We start from the raw sequence: 16,898 nt of genomic DNA, 5'->3' as shown, positions 1-16,898 counted from the left end.
TTAATTTGAATTTCAATTGGGTGTTGCAATACTTTTTTCCATGTGTATATTTACAGAAACAAAAATTCAATTATTGTATAATGATAAACAACATTGTATATTAAAGTGTGTACCAATAAAAATATTGTAATTAACCAATCACAGGCAAGTTTTTGAAGATATGCAAAACATATAAGAATTTGTTTTTGCATCCACTTGTTTTAATTGGTCGTATGCCTGTCTTCAGGGGCCACTTTTGTCCCTTTTAATCAGTCTATTGCAGGTCTTTCATCCTTTAATTGAAATAGTATTAAATTTAAAAGAAACAAAACAAACAGAAAAGTGAAAAATGTTTATTGGCCATAGTTCAGAGGTAGCAGCCAGTTTCAGTATGTTTGTGAAAGAGGGGAATTTGTAAATAAACTTGAAGACAGATTGGCAATTACAGTTGACCGTTATGGAATAACCGTTTCACAAATGATATCGGATATGTTCCTTATGTTGTAACTACAATCTTCTTCCCTTTCATGAATGTGACCTACCGAATTAGACTATTTACCGGATTTGTTATCACATAAGCAACGCGACGGGTGCCACATGCGAGCAGGATCTGCTTACCCTTCCGGAGCACCTGAGAACCCCTAGTTTTAAGGTGGGGTTCGTTTTGTTTATTCTTTAGTTTTTTATGTTGTGTCCTATGTACTATTGTTTGTCTGTTTGTCTTTTTTCATTTTTACCCTTGGCGTTGTCAGTTTATTTAAGATTTATGAGTTTGACTGTCCCTTTGGTATATTTCGTCCCTCTTTTTAAACATACACGGCGTCATATTTGAAATAGAAATCACATAATGGTCAACCAATCGTGATGCCGTTTTTTTCTCTCTCCAAAAGATGAATTCAACTTCATCTCATTGAACACATAGCTGTGTGAGGGTAGAAGTTAAATACTGAATTTAGTAATTTTCCAAAGTTAAGTTTTATCGTTCGAAAATATGCAGTTCAATCCACATCGTTAAATAAAGGCAACAGTAGTATACCTCTGTTCGAAACTCATAAATGGATTGAGAAAAAAGTTAAAAGTTAAAAGTAGTGTTTCATCTGGTCTCATCTGTACTTTTAAATTTCAAGTAGTTTGATCAAAACGAAAGTACGATCTCATTCTAAATGAAACAAGATACATTGCAGAGTTATACAGGTACATTAAGGTAAGAATTTAATCTCAAATGAATGTCCTTACTCTTCAGAAGCACTGGCGTTATATATATATATATATATAGTAAAGGATTCGAATCCCGACGAGGGAAGAACCAAAAATTTGCGAAAGCAAATTTACAGATCTAACATTGTTGGGTTGATGTTTAGACGAGTTGTATATATCAACCCAACAATGTTAGATCTATATCAACTCGTCTAAACATCAACCCAACAATGTTAGATCAGCAAATATATATACAACTCGTCTAAAAATCAACCCAACAATGTTAGATCTGTAAATTTGCTTTCATAATAAGTACGTCTGAGTCAGTGACAACTCTACAACAGATGTATCCATCGGATCGCCATCAATGATGGTGATACATGACTGTGTACATAATGTATATACAACTCGTCTAAACATCAACCCAACAATGTTAGATCTGTAAATTTGCTTTCGCAAATTTACAGATCTAACATTGTTGGGTTGATGTTTAGACGAGTTGTATATATATAAAAATATTCTTATGAAGACAAAGGAGTAGGTTCAGTAAGACCCTTTTTTGGCCCCAAAATATAGCATTTTTAGAAAATTGTGAAAATGTTATCTTTAAGCTATATATTGGAAAGTAAAATGCTTCTGCTATATATATATGAGCTGGTTTTTTTTTTACAATACAATGCACAAATATCACGTTCTAGCATCCTTAAGTCATGCTAAATTACTGAAATCTTAAAATTTTTAGCATTTTGGTTACTTTCAGACGCTTTCCGTTCATTCGTAATATTGAAATGTAAGTTGTATTTGATGATGATACAAAACATATATCAAGGTTGAGGATGAACACGGATGCTGCCACTTTCATTTTTGACAAATACCATCTAAAAAGTGATGGCATATTTGATAGATTTTACATATTTAAGCTTGAACGAGAGCGTTTTTAATGACTTATTCAGTTAAAATCTTTCACATTAACTAATCGAACCAATTGAAATAGACACTTAAGTGTTTAAAAAGTGTCCAAAAACTTTCGTAAGATGAACCTGAAATTTGAGGCCAAAATCGGCACTAACCGGACCTACTCCTTTCCTAATGCTTCTTAGTTTCCTTATTAAAAGTAAAAAAAGAAGAAGGTTTACAATAAGCATATTCCCATGACCAAAAACACTAAAAATGTAATCAACAATTAGAACATTTAAGATAATTAATAACTAAGGCTTAATTGATTTCAAATATTTTTGTATTTGATGTACAATATACACTTTACATACATTACATTGGTCTCTTGTGGAGAGTTGTCTCATTGACAATCATACCACATCTTCATTTTTATATAAAACACAAAACTATTTAATTGTACATACTTGACTATTTTACTTGGGTTAGAAAAAAACAATGTCGAATCATGATATCTACTTTAATCGTCGTTCTTTTTATAAGATACACCCACCTCATATCATAAAAGTTACTGCAGTAATCTACGATAAAGCCCATTTGTGATATCATTATCAACCTAATATTTATACGCTACGGAACAAGTTTAACGTACAAAATATAGTTGCGTATACCACAGAGACTCAGTATTAAGTCACAGCTCTACACAAATTAATATTTCTATAATTTGAAGGATGACGATAGATAATAATCTGAATAAAGTTTGTTGTATGGGATTTTATTTGTTTTATTTTCCTTAAAATATATAAAGTTTATGTTTCATTTACAGACATGTACAGACAGAGTTTAAGACAACCAGGGTTGAAGAAAACAGATGTTACCGTGACTGGTGATAAATGGAAGTCTGGTATTTATAATATTTATCTGCCTTTCCGCTGAAAAATCATGTCAATAATAAGAAGCAGAAGTGACTCTAAACATTTTTAAATAGAACTTTCAGGCAACATGTCTTCAACGTTTAACTTTTTCACGATATTGATAATCCAGCTTCAGGGTCCGGAATAGATTGATTTCTATGATTTTTATTCATTGACAGGCAAAACACAGAATTGTGTGAATGTCCGTAATATTATTAACCTGAATTATTTGATTAAAAGGCTATATGTGACAAAGAAAAGCACATATAAATAGATAAAGTATATTCAAAGTACCAGAATCTATGACCATAAAACTGCGTTTTATGGTCTTTGTCGTTGTATACAGGAATTGATAAATGATATTAAATTCTGTGCAATATAGTACTTGCATGGTACTCACAATTTTCAAAAACGAAATTCTACATTATACTAACCTCGATCTATTTTTTTCGCTTATAAACTGCATTCTCGTGTCACATATATACACCCACCTAGAAGGTGCTTTACACGATGCGGCTATTGGTTGTCACAAGGCTTAATCAATTACTTTGCTTTCAAATTCTGAGCTTTCCAATTTTATGTCGAACCATTCCAGCAGCGCCTGCATATTGATTACACATCTACCTTACTTGATGTAATATTCGAGTTTGTTGACCCTCATCTAATATCTGTTTCACAGATGACGATGGATATTTTCCAATTGTCGTAGTAACCACAATCCATCCCCTTTATTCCGAATGTTACCTACCGAATAAGACACATCACCGAGGGTGAACTTACATTAGCAACACAAAGGATGTCACATGTGGAGCAGGATCTGCTTACCATACTGGAGTACCTTATAAAAATAAACATAGTCATCTATATTATAAATAAGAAGATGTGGTATGATGTATAAAATACGTCCTTCAACACGGAACAATCTCCAAGTTGGCTCACACCGAACAGCAAGCTATAAAGGACCCCAAAACAATCAAACAGGAACACCAATGAATTAATCTACATAAAAAAAACGGGAAACGGGAAACACATATGAGCCACATCAACAAATGACAACCACTGAACAACAGGCTCCTAAAGCTTAGTTTCATTTCTTTTAGTTTGTATGTCACTGACTTATTATACTCAAAATACATAGGCGAGAGCTACTGACGAGTCATATAATACAAAAAGCGCGTTTTGCATGCATATAGATAAGAAGCTTAATGTATTTAATAACCTTTTAAACTTAATATGATTATTATAATATGGTTCATATTATTATATGGCTCTAAAAATTTAAACTTCTAATAAAAGATTTCATTCAGCATTTTGCAACGAAATGGGAGAAATCATTTATTTTCGTTTTGAAAGGTGTTCTCTTCTTCGACTGGCAACCAAATTTATAGAGCTGTTGCATCAGCATTGCATAACTTAATATTTTTTTTTCTGTTTCAACCATCTGGATCAATGCTACCACAGAATGATGTAAATAAATTTCTGATTTCTGATTTCTAATTTCAGATCTTCAGACTGTCATTAGTCAAGAACTTAGAATTTTTCTCATTGGCAAGAGTGGTTCCGGAAAAAGTGAAACTGGAAACACACTTCTAGGAGAAAAGGTGTTTGAGTCAGGTCTTTCTCCAGATCCTGTTACCAAAGAGTGTCGACATGGAACGAAGAAAATTGGAAGGCGAAACATTGTTATTGTTGATGGACCGGGAATATTTTTTGATCGTGGATTCACTGATGTAAAAATGAAACAGGAGTTGGCAAAGGCAACTGCATTGCTTGCACCTGGTCCTCACGTGTTTATACTTGTGGGTGGTTTAAACAGATTTGACGAGTCGGAAATTAAAGCAGTAGATTTGTATAAAAAGGCATTTGGTGAAGGGATGATGAAATATCTCATTGTAGTTTTTAGTAGAAGAGATGAATTGGATAGAAATGGTATGACAATTAAGGGCTATGTAACGAAATTTAAAAAGGATCAGAAAAATTTCCTTGCCAGTTGCGATAATCGTTATTTTTCCATCAATAACGTTGCACCAGATGCAGACAAAGCAACACAAGCAAACGACTTAATTAACATGATTTTTGAATTAGAGAAACAAAACAAAGGAAAGATTTACCAAAATCCCGAGTTTGACAACGCAGAGAAAGAACTCGAAAACAGAATACAAGAATTGCGTAATAAATCGCCTACCAGTCTTGAAGAGATTTCTATCTTGAGAGCATCAATTCGTCGCGAAATTACAGAGGGATCTATTTGGTCCAAAGCAGTTCTCGGATTACTTGTTACGGGTGGTGCTGGTCTTGTCGGTGCGGTTGCATTATATTTTGCAGGACCGTCTGCTGTGGTAACTGGTATAGCTGCTATTGTATCAAGTTTAACAAAGTTTTACCCGAGATGACTCTATAACATTTAATCGTAATTTTAAGGATACATGGTAATTTGAATACATTATGAATATATAATAACATTTATGTAGTTTCAACTTTTATCAATTTCGATTAATTTATGCAATAAATACTAATTTTTCTTAGCAGAACATACTGAATAGTCACCACCATGACTACACAGTTAGGTGACCGGTACGATGAATTTTCAATTCAAGGACATGATTGCGCAGTCGATTTACCAGTATAGTCGTCGCATCTTTACTGATCATGTCATTTTACGATTGTGATATGGATTGGCTTGTCTATCGATACTTATACCGACGATGGTGTCTAAATTCATTATCCAATGTTAAGGAAATTGTTGAGCGCACACACTATTAGTTATCTTGGTGTAATCAGGGGTGTACAGAATTTTACACCGTTGTTGAAAATTCATACACCCTGAGGCGCATTCCATTTTTTTTTCATTTTATATTTTTTTTATTTCGGCAAAAAAAAAATTGAAAATTTGCCAAAAGTTTTAATGTATCCACGGGTGGGGTGTTATTTTCACCGGGGTAATTAACCAATCAGATTTCAGGATATTTGCTGCAGTAGAAATTAACATGTTTAACCCCGTCACATTCTTTAGGAGCATGTCTCAAAGCTGGAACCTGTATTTCAGTGGTTGTGTTTGGTTGCAGTTTGTCTAATAGATTTTCGCTTATTTTTTGCATGAATGTAGTATGAAGTCGTTGGTTTTTCTCCAATGGATTGTTTCATATTTTGTCATTACAGGACTTTTTTTAAGCATACTATTCGGTAAGCGATTTACTCATCGTTGAATGCCAAACTATTATCTTTAGGTTTTTACACCTTTGTCTTTTGCTTTCTGGTTGACAGTTGCACAATTGTATCAAAGATTGTAAGACAATTTATATGATATTCTGAAAATCAATATTTTATCAAAGCTAAATGTATATAGACGTGATTTATTATGTGATATTTAGAATTAATGTCATTGTTTAAACCAGATTTCCTGTGATAAAAATATCTCGGAAGTGAAAGCTTATTACGATGAGTAAAATGTACATATTGGACAACTTTAAGACAATAATTGTTTGTTTATAAAACTATTTTTGACAACATGGGAAATAAACTGGAAAAGTTACCAGAAAAAGAAGTTCAATTTCTGCGCATGCATACAAATTTTGACAAAACACGAATTAAAGAATCGTATAAAGAATATCTGGTAAGTAAGATAAATCTGTAATGGTAAAACGCTTTATAGATAAGGATAAGGATATCCCTTCGTTTGTATGAACTATGCGGTTTTATGTTTGGTTTCATTTTGTTAAAGTGTATATGCGAAAGTTAAAGATGAAAGATTGGTCGCTGTTGATTGTATTTATAATGGGGAGATAAAAATAAACACGATCACACTAATAAAACATAAACAGAACAACAAGGAATAAAACTGTTCTCCTTTGTCATGCCGATGCTTTTTATAGCTTACTAAACGGTATGGGTTTTGCTCATTTTTGAAGTTCATTGTACATTTCAATTGTTTACATCCTCGTCCTTTGATCTTTGGTGATTAGTTGAATTTTCAATCAAATTTTTAAACATGCTATTAAAAGATTTTTTATTTTGTATATAATGTTAATAACTGAACATATTGTGTTTAAAAATGGAACGCGTCTAGACGCGTCAGGAGTTCGCAATATTTGCAGTGTAGCGAGGTTCGCAGAGATCTTCTCCTGTTCCAAAACAAGTGCATTTTCAGAAGATGTAACATTATTATTGTTTTATCTTGAAATCAATTATTAACATTGGCGCTTTGTAGGATGATACCATTGATTTTGTAAATAAACTGTAATGCCTAAAGAGCTTTAAAGAGGACACCTAAATGAAATGCTGCACGAACAGTTTTTAATACTAACCGCCATCGTTCATGGAATAAACAGAATACCAGGGTACTATTTGAGTATATACTAAACAACTACTGTATCACATAAATTTATTTGTACACCTGTTTTAGTATATTATCAAAATGAATAATTACTCGAAGAAATATATTGACTGTATAGTAATACTTACAGAAAATATCCCCGAAGGCATTGATGAGTCTGAAGACATTCAAAGAATACTTGAGACAGTTCTTCGGGGATGAAGCTGACAGTTTTGCCCACCACTACTTCAGAGTTATTGATAAAGACAACAGTGGCAATATAAACTTTGCAGAATTTTTACTGTATTTGAGCAATGAAAGTGATCCAAATATTTTCTGTAAAATCAGGTTGATGTTTGAGTTATTCGATATAGACGGGGATGGCAGGATTGAAAAGAAGGAAATGGCAGAAATATTTAAGGTACTGGTATATTATGTGATTATAAAATTGAGTCTATTTGTTGTCACTGGTTTTATAAATTTATCTAAATGAGCTGGACGGTCTCTTTTACCCAAGGAAGTACCCAATTGTAAACGTTTATGGTAAATGTTCATTATAAGCAGAAATTGTGGATAAAACCTGGTTCAATAACTATAGCTAAACCTCTCACTTGTATGATAGTCGCATACAATTCCATTATACAAGTCAAACTTCGATCAAGTGATATATACTATTACAAATAATGATTTGCATATAAAAATCACTTGACTTTAATTTTAAGCTTATATCATTCTCATAGCATGATTTTCTCTTTTCCAGATTGCATTAAAAATGACAGAAGAAGATAAAGAAGATGGGCTAGCTGCACATAAATTAACACAAAAATTATTTGAAGATTATGATAAAGGAAAGGAATTTCTGACACAAAATGAATTCACTGATATGTTCCTTGAAAACAGAATTCTGTTTAAGAACTTTCCTGTTTTAAGTAGTTCCTTGTTTACCGAAGTTTGTGTGGATCCTAACAAATGATTTAATAGTTAAAATTAAAGTTAAATCTTTCCTGCTATACGTGTGGTAAATGTTTGTGTACATCAAGTCATAAACATTGTATACATTTTTATTTCATAAAAGGATTAAGGAAAATGAAATTGAAATGTGAATTGAAAATTCGACAGAATGGATATGATAATAGCTTGTTATCAACACATGTTATTAATTTACATATTCTATAACAATTATATTATAAATTCAGTAAGTAGTCAAGAATACAGAATTGTTGTTTTTTCAGGGGTTGATTTTCCAAATGAAATGATCACCCTTTATATGTTAAAAAGGCTTCATTTTCTTTTTTCCTTTACTACAACAGCAAATAAGGGATATCTCTATTTTATTGGTTCACAAGCTGTTGTTAAGTTGTACGATAAACACAGAGAGGAAAAAAGTCATATTCATATACTTGGTTTTATATCTAGAAGTTTATGAATTTGTTAAATTTGAAGAAAAAAAATAATCACAAGAATATTAAATTCTTTTCCGGGATATTGAAAAAAAACCGCATTTAAAATTCAAAAAATAAAACTGTTTGAATTAGATTCATCGAATACTAATTAAAGATATTACGGCTATTTAGTTTTAATATCTTGAACATGTTTATTTCGAAATTTACAATTTTATTGACAAGCATATTTTTCATGTCGTGGTCTTTTATAGTCGCCTACGCGGTATGGGGTTTATCACTGTTACAGTCTGCACGGTTTCCTATTTAGCTAGAATCATATTCAAAACAGTGTGGTCCTGGCCATTGATTGACGACATAAATTATCCCATTGACTGGGACAGATTAGGTGAACGTTTGTCTGTAACGACCATTGCTCACTTCTTACTTATTATAGAATTTAAATTGTGGAGACACCAAAGGTTCTTAACGCCTTTAAAAATAAAATAATTCGAAAAATTATTCAGGAATAACCTTTATGTTTTGATTTATATTATTGATATAAATCAACACATCGTATTATTCCGGATTCGTTTTTCGAATTGCTTTTTTTAGGTGTTGAGAACCTTTGGTGACCCCACAAATTCAGTGTCTTTAACAAGTACATAGTGAGCAGTGATTGTTACCGACAAACGTTCACCTAATCTGTCCCAGTCAATGGGATAATTTAGGTCGTCAATCAATGGCCAGGACCACACTGTTTTGATGAGCATCATTTGCTCAAAGTAATAAAAGAATTGAATTGAATTGAATATGATTCTATTATAAATTGCTTACATCCACTTCACCAAAGTTTAACTTTGGTAAAAAGTAGTTACATTTGCAATCATACTACATCTCTTAATTTTTTTATAGTATACAAATCCTAAAGTTTAAGTGACGTCTTGAATATTTTAAGGGCATACGATACAGTTACAGGGAAGGTAATGACGTTGCTAACGTAATTTGTTATTTTCGCGACGTCAAACTGTGACACATCGGGAACAGATGCATTTTTCGACTGATTTTTATCATTCAAACTGATTTAATTTGAAAACGAGTTCATGGACCCCTATTTTTCAAAACAGCATTTTGTTTCATTTTGCAGGGAGATTATGTGACCTAAATTTTATAAAACTGTAAATAGAGGATTTTTTTTAATTTTGATAAACATGCAGTAAAAAATGACGTTTTTTCCTCAAATCATGAACATTTGATAAATATGAGTTATTTCTGAATAAAAAAATGCATATGTTTTTAGGATATTTATAAAATACAGAAATTACCGATTATTTAACAAAAACCAATTTGTGTTTATCTTTTATAACAAAAAAGTTATGTCTTTCTTTCGAAAAAGAAATTACGACCACAAATCTGAATTTCGAGCAAATATACAAAATTTCGACCTCATTTTACTCAAAAAGTAACACATGAAGGTATATTTTTTTATTACATATTTGATTTAATCAGGTAAAAAATAGCCTATATGCAAATTTTCATGATCTTGTAAATACAGAATCAAAACTGTATCGTATGCCCTTAAGACGTGTACATGATTAGCTGTTTGATTGATTGCTGTATGCTGGAAGCGGCAAATCTTTTATTTATAACCTGGTCGAGAACAAGTCAACAATAACACAGCATAAATAGTTAGTATAATTAGATGATATTGCCCGGTTTGTTTTGCGTAAGAAAAAAGTAAAATCCACTTAATATGATATATATTTTGATTATGTTAAGCCATTTCAGTTAATATTAATTTTCATAGCGTGTCTTTCTATGTTATGATGTTACACTATTGTTTCAGATAAGGGTGAACGTTGGTACATTTTGTACCTATTAAAACGTTTAAGCCGTTGCATTTGTTTGCACCTGTCCGAAGTCAGTTGTCTTTTGTTGATGTGGTTCATAAGTGTTTCTAACTTCTCGTATTTTTGTTTAAATAGATTAGACCGTTTGTTTTTCCGTTTGAATGGTTTTACTGAACTTACACAAGTAATTTATTGAGACCTTTCCAGCTTATTGTTCGGTGTGAGTCAAAGCCTCGTGTTGAAGACCGAACCTTGACTTGAAATGATTTACTTTTATAAATTGTGACCTGGATGGAGAGTTCTCATTGGCAATCAAACCACATCTTCGTTTATCTATAAACCTGGTGTACCGGTATAGCTAGCTAAACTTCTCACTTGTATGTCGCATAAAAATCCGAATATATTGACAACGATGTGTAAACAAAACAAACCGGAAAGTTCACACAAATATATGTAACAAAGAAACACAAAAAAGACATATAGACAAAGTACACATATGAAATTAAAAGACAAGAATACAAAAATTTACCATAGCACAATTACACAATGACGATATGTACATAAATAGAACGTTGTTCTAATTGAAATGTACGCTGTTTGGGTTTTAAAGAAGAATGTATCCACGGGGCCTGTACTGTATATATGCCCTTAAATGCTAAAACAAATAAGCAAACATAAAGCACAAGAATACAAAAATTTCCACTGCACATCAACACATTGGCGGGATGTATAAGTACTAAGTCACGTAAACATAGAATTACAACGGAATGGAGTAAACAGAAAAGAATAATAATTTACAAAGACAAATCGAAGAACACTAGAACATATAGTTTTAAGATAATAAACAAATACATGTAAGTGCAAAAAATCTATAAACCAAGACCATCATGTATTATTTGTAGAATATATCCACGGGGCCTGTACTGTATATATGCCCTTATATTTTACAGTTATGGTTTTATTTTAGTATGAAAGAGATTGAAACATATTCCAGTAGCTTGGTCTCTCGTGGTGAGTTGTCTCAATGGCAACCAAACGGTACCACATCTTCCAATTCCTATAAAAGAGGGACGAAAGATACCAAAGGGACAGTCAAACCCATAAATTTAAAACAAACTTGACAACGCCATGGCTAAAAATGAAAAAAAGACAAACAGAAAAGAACAATAGTACACATGACACAACATAGAAAACTAAAGAATAAACAACACGAACCCCACCAAAAACAAGGGGTGATCTCAGGTGCTCCGGAAGGGTAAGCAGATAATTTAACATCCATTTTTGGTTCATACTTTTACAGAAAAAATATGTAAGGCTTAATTTTTTTTGACAGAACCGGGATCTAGATTAGATTTATATAATCTGTTCCCGGTTAGGGGAGGGTTAGGCGACTGCAAACTTATTTTTCCTCGAAACAATCTGTATGTGCCCATCCCAAGTTACATTGTAGGTGCCTCTAATACACTTATTGTCGTTTGTTGCTGTATACTATATATTTTTTTAAAGACATATAAACGTTTTATTCCTAAATGTTAATTTTCCTGTATACAACTACCTTGGTCGTCCAGGAATAGGCTAAGGGTCCCTGTTTATAAAATGAACCATCTATCCAGGCACTGGTATTAAAGAGATATAATCGTAACTGGAATTACGATTATTCTTATATGGCGACGGGAGATATAGGTCAAATCTACACAGTTATTTTTCTCAAATGTAGTATGTTTTTTTCAAAAGTTACTCAGCTGCAAGGTTTTTCCATACCATTATATCATATTTGAATCGTAACGGTGGACTGGAATTGTCTAAGCGCTTTGAAAATTGCCGTTGAAAAACTCGGAAAAAAGATGATCGTAATTATGGTATTAAAAAATGTGAATATACTACTAGTAATCGTAATTGGATAGTGTTTTATTGATATTGACACTAAAAACGTTTATCTGATAGCATATGATGAAATTATGGTGATGAATAAATCACGTTTCAACATCTTATGACATTTCTGTTTGTGCATATATTATTTATAGTTCTAATGAAAACAGCTACATACTATTATATCATAAAATTGGAAAAGTGAACAAGCTTCAAGGAATTTGGCAATGGGAAAAACACAAACAATGTTAAAAATACAGAAAAAAACTCCAAGAACTAGGAATATCACAAAATATGGGAATGACCGAAGAGGCGATTTTAAAGGCAATAATTGTCGGGCCAAACGCATGTGTCACCCTACATCAGATTTGTGATTAATAAAATTCAGAATGGTAATGGGGAATGTGTCAAAGAGAACACCCCGACGATAGAAAAAACAACAGCAGAAGGTCACCAACAGGTCTTTAATGTCGCGAGAAATTCCCGCACCCGGAGGCGTCCTTTAGCTGTCCCTAAGACTGTTAAAGAACATTGATTTATCCTGAATAAAAACATAGTTAGTATAGTAAATATTGTTTTAATTTTGTTCCCCTGGGAAGCCACTGCTGATTCAATTCTAGCCCATACCCTTTATACCATAATGAAGTAGGAAAGACGTTTAGTATTCACCAGAGACAGTTTGACGAGAAACTAAGAACAACAGTTTTTCACTTTTGGGATATGGGATATGGCTTATCCCCGGCCCTCCATTTTCTCAACCAAAAAAAAAAAAACCTTAAACGCACACATAACATTGAAATTTTGAAAACAATTAAAATATCTACTTACCACAATACCTGACCCGACAGCTGCTTCATTTTCAATATCTTGAACAGGTACATGTATATATTAAAAGGTTATGCATATTGTTGTCAGTTATAATGGCGTTTTTCAATAAAAGTGTGAATTTCAGACCTAGAAAAAACGAAAATTTACCTTGTCTAAATTTTTATTTCTAGGGTTATTTTGAATACCTCTATTGCAGACCTGTTTGTAAATAAAAAGCGCAATCTTAATAAATACTCTTTAAAATGATATAATTTTTATAATGTCCCCTACGAAATAGCTTTTTAAACGCACATCGTATTGCATTTAAATTTCTTCTATAGACATTCGAGTTTGTTTTACTAAATATAAACTAGAAAGATCTCATTTTTTCTGAATTTAAGAACCATTTTTTATTGATAAATATTAGACAGTACTTCACATATGAACGTATAACTCATGTTACGTATTAGACATTTTGATGAGTGTCGTAGTGGACAAAACCGTTTCGATCGTAGTGGACAAAAAGTTTCGTAGTTGATATCAACCCTATTCTATGTTGATAACATACTGGAAATTACATGCAACTAACCCTTGTTATTTGTTTTGCACGAATATAATTGAAAAAAAAAATAATCTCCAATACTTGTTTCGTAGGAGACCGTTTTGTAGTGGACATATTTACATGTTTTATTTTCCCCCACAATCTCTATATTGCAGTAGAAACAAGAAGGATTATATTCACCAAAGCACGAACAAAGCTGTACACTGTTATTTTTTTTAATTTTAAACCATATACTGAAGGAGATTTGAACCGTTTCGTAGTGGATATTAACAAACATATGGTGTGCTCTTTTTTGTCAACAATTAAACTGCCGTTATAAAAACATAACTTCTTTCGTAAGAATATAATGTTTATATCTCTTGCAAACATTGAGAATGAATATTGAATAGGGCGTCTAGGGACACGCCATTTTATTTTTATTTTGTATCATTCAGGAATCAGTAGCTTATTAGTCCCTCAAAAAAAAGTATGTTTCTTTGCTTTAAAAATGTCAAATCTAATTCCATGTACTGACTGCACAAACACTTGCTTACTTGTAAAGATCAAAAACATTTTTAACAAGAATGTGTCCATAGTACACGGATGCCCCACTCACACTATAATTTTCCATGTTCAGTGAACCGTGAAATTGGGGTCAAAACTTTAATTAGGAATTAAAATTAAAAAGATCATATCATAGGGAACATGTGTACTAAGTTTCAAGGAGATGTGACTTTAACTTCATCAAAAACTACCTTGACCAAAAACTTTAACCTGAACTTCGCACTTTCATTTTTTATGTTCAGTTGACCATGAAATTGGGGTCAAAACTATAATTTGGCATTAAAATTAGAAAGATCAATTCATGGGGATCATGTGTACTAAGTTTCAAGTGGATTGGACTTCATCTTCATCAAAAACTACCTTGACCAAAAACTTTAACCTGAAGTGGGACGAACGAACGGACGAAGGGACGAACGGAGGCACAGACCAGAAAACATAATGCCCCTCTACTATCGTAGGTGCTGCATAAAGAAATCACGGTTTTGTAGAAAAATGCCCATAAATCGAGAGATCATACATAAGTAAATTTGTCTTAAATATTAACCTGTAAGTTTCTTCATTTATTTTTATCTTCCGTTCATGTCATCAATTAACTGAAGGTTTGTATTTTAATACACACCATACCACTGAAATGCTGAAAGACACATTTAATATTTTTCAGTTACTATTATCCGATAAAGAAATTACGATTATCAAACAAGAAAAATTCCATAGAGTTACGATTATCATCCCGAATTTTTAAACGGCAATATTCAAAGCGCTTTAGACAATTCCAGTGCACCGTTACGTTTCAAATATGATGTAGTGGTATAGAAAAACCTTGCAGCTGAGTAACTATTGACAAAAACATGAAAAATTTTGTTTGCTTATATAGGGAATCACTTAAGCGTGACTGGAGCGGGCCCCCTCTTAGGCAGTCAGTGGACCCCCACTTATGAAAATTTCTGGATCCGCCACTGGTTAGTAAAAGAACTGTTAACTAATATATGTTTCAAAAGTATAAACAAGGCCTATTATCATGTACAAAACAAATAAAATATTACAAATAGAACGAAATTAAAAACAGTGTGGCTGTGGCTATTGATTGACAGATTAAATTCATCCATTGACTGGGACAATTTATGCGAACGTTTGTTTGTAACGACCACTGTTAACAACGTACCTACGATAGACATTTTAACTGTGGGGTCACCAAAGGTTTCTAAACGCCTTTAATTATAAAAAAAATGAAAAAGTAATCAGGAATAAACTTTATGTTTTGATTTATATAATTGATATAAATCAAAACATCGTGTTATTTCTGATTAATTTTTCGAATTACTTTATTTTGGTGTTGAGAACCTTTGGTGACCCCATAGTTTAAGAGTCTTTTAAAAGTGCATAGTGAGCAGTGGTCGTTACATACAAACGTACACCTAAATTGTCCTAGTCAATGGATGAATTTAATGTGTCAATCAATGGCCAAAGCCACACTGTTTTGAATTTCATTCTATGTTTAATATTTGTTATTATATAAAAAGAACATTGTTATAAACGAAATGAGAATATTTGGTGTCATTCCAGTACGCATGTGTGTAGCACTGCTTACACAAACTCTTCCAGAAAGTGTTTGAATCTTGATATTAACATAGGATATCCCTGATATTGCATGTATTCCCTGTATGATTTTTGATACAATATCGGTTGGATCGCTGCTTGGGTTTGTCAAGTCAGTTTTCTGGCAGTCTGTTTGGTTCGTTATTTTACAGTATCTAGTTTTTATGCCAGCACTGGAATAAACCGAAAATTCTTAAAGTATCGAACGAGAGTATAATTAGTAATATGTTAGTTTCAAATCCTTCAAATAAAGTTAACCTTAATGGGTTTACAACCTTTAAGTATAAGGTTTTTTATATGTAAGTTTTTTTGAAACTTCTATTCTCATGTGCAAATAGTATAAAATCAAATCGGAAAGATCAAAATCAAAAGCTCAAACACATCAAACGAATGGAAAACACTTTAATATTCCTGACTTGCACATGTACTTTTGTTTGCAGAAAATCGTGGATTAAAACTGAATTTATAGCTAACTAAACCTCTCACTTGTATGAAAAACATTTCATTATATTAAAAACAATGTGTGAACAAAACAAACAGACATAATTGGTAAAAATATAAAAAAGTTGTACAGCAGTCAACATTGTGTTATACTTTTAATTACCATAAAACAAAATAATGTGCCAGCAAAGAAAAACAAAATGGCATAAAGACAAAGCAAATAAGCAAAAATGAATGACAAGAATACAAAAATGACCACAGCACATCAACACATTGGAGGGAGGTATAAGTACCAAGCCACGTAAACATGGAATTACAAAAAATGGAGTAAACAGAAAAGGATAATAAGTCACAAAGACAAATAGAAGAACACTATAACATGAAGTTAAGATAATAAACAAATAAGTGGCTAAAATCTATAGGTCACTTCCATCGTGTATTATTTATGAAGCTGATTCGGAATATTTAACAACAATGTCTTGGTATCTTCATGAGGCTATATATTCTAAGAATCCGATCAACCTTCTGCTCAGACACTGGGGATAGTTTATAGGC

The 16,898-nt window shown here is 32.3% G+C and overlaps 2 protein-coding genes across 2 annotated transcripts; both read left to right on the top strand.

Annotated features, from left to right (window-relative positions):
• The first annotated feature begins 328 nt into the window (after positions 1 to 328).
• LOC134716829 (GTPase IMAP family member 7-like) lies at positions 329 to 5,403 on the top strand. Its single transcript, XM_063579841.1, has 3 exons — positions 329 to 368; positions 2,897 to 2,974; positions 4,488 to 5,403. Exons 1-3 carry the CDS (start codon positions 329 to 331, stop codon positions 5,375 to 5,377), a joined length of 1,008 nt encoding a protein of 335 aa, XP_063435911.1. The 3' UTR covers positions 5,378 to 5,403.
• Positions 5,404 to 6,394: 991 nt separating this feature from the next.
• On the top strand, positions 6,395 to 8,304 carry LOC134716047 (hippocalcin-like protein 4). The gene is made up of 3 exons (XM_063578733.1): positions 6,395 to 6,597; positions 7,448 to 7,717; positions 8,057 to 8,304. The coding sequence occupies exons 1-3, from the start codon at positions 6,493 to 6,495 to the stop codon at positions 8,267 to 8,269; spliced, it is 588 nt and encodes a 195-aa protein (XP_063434803.1). The 5' UTR covers positions 6,395 to 6,492; the 3' UTR covers positions 8,270 to 8,304.
• The last annotated feature ends 8,594 nt before the right edge of the window (positions 8,305 to 16,898 follow it).

The sequence above is a fragment of the Mytilus trossulus genome, chromosome 4, assembly GCF_036588685.1.
Source record: "Mytilus trossulus isolate FHL-02 chromosome 4, PNRI_Mtr1.1.1.hap1, whole genome shotgun sequence".
Taxonomy (NCBI): domain Eukaryota; kingdom Metazoa; phylum Mollusca; class Bivalvia; order Mytilida; family Mytilidae; genus Mytilus; species Mytilus trossulus.
Note: the sequence above shows the minus strand (reverse complement) of the source record. Positions and strands in the feature narration are given on the sequence as shown.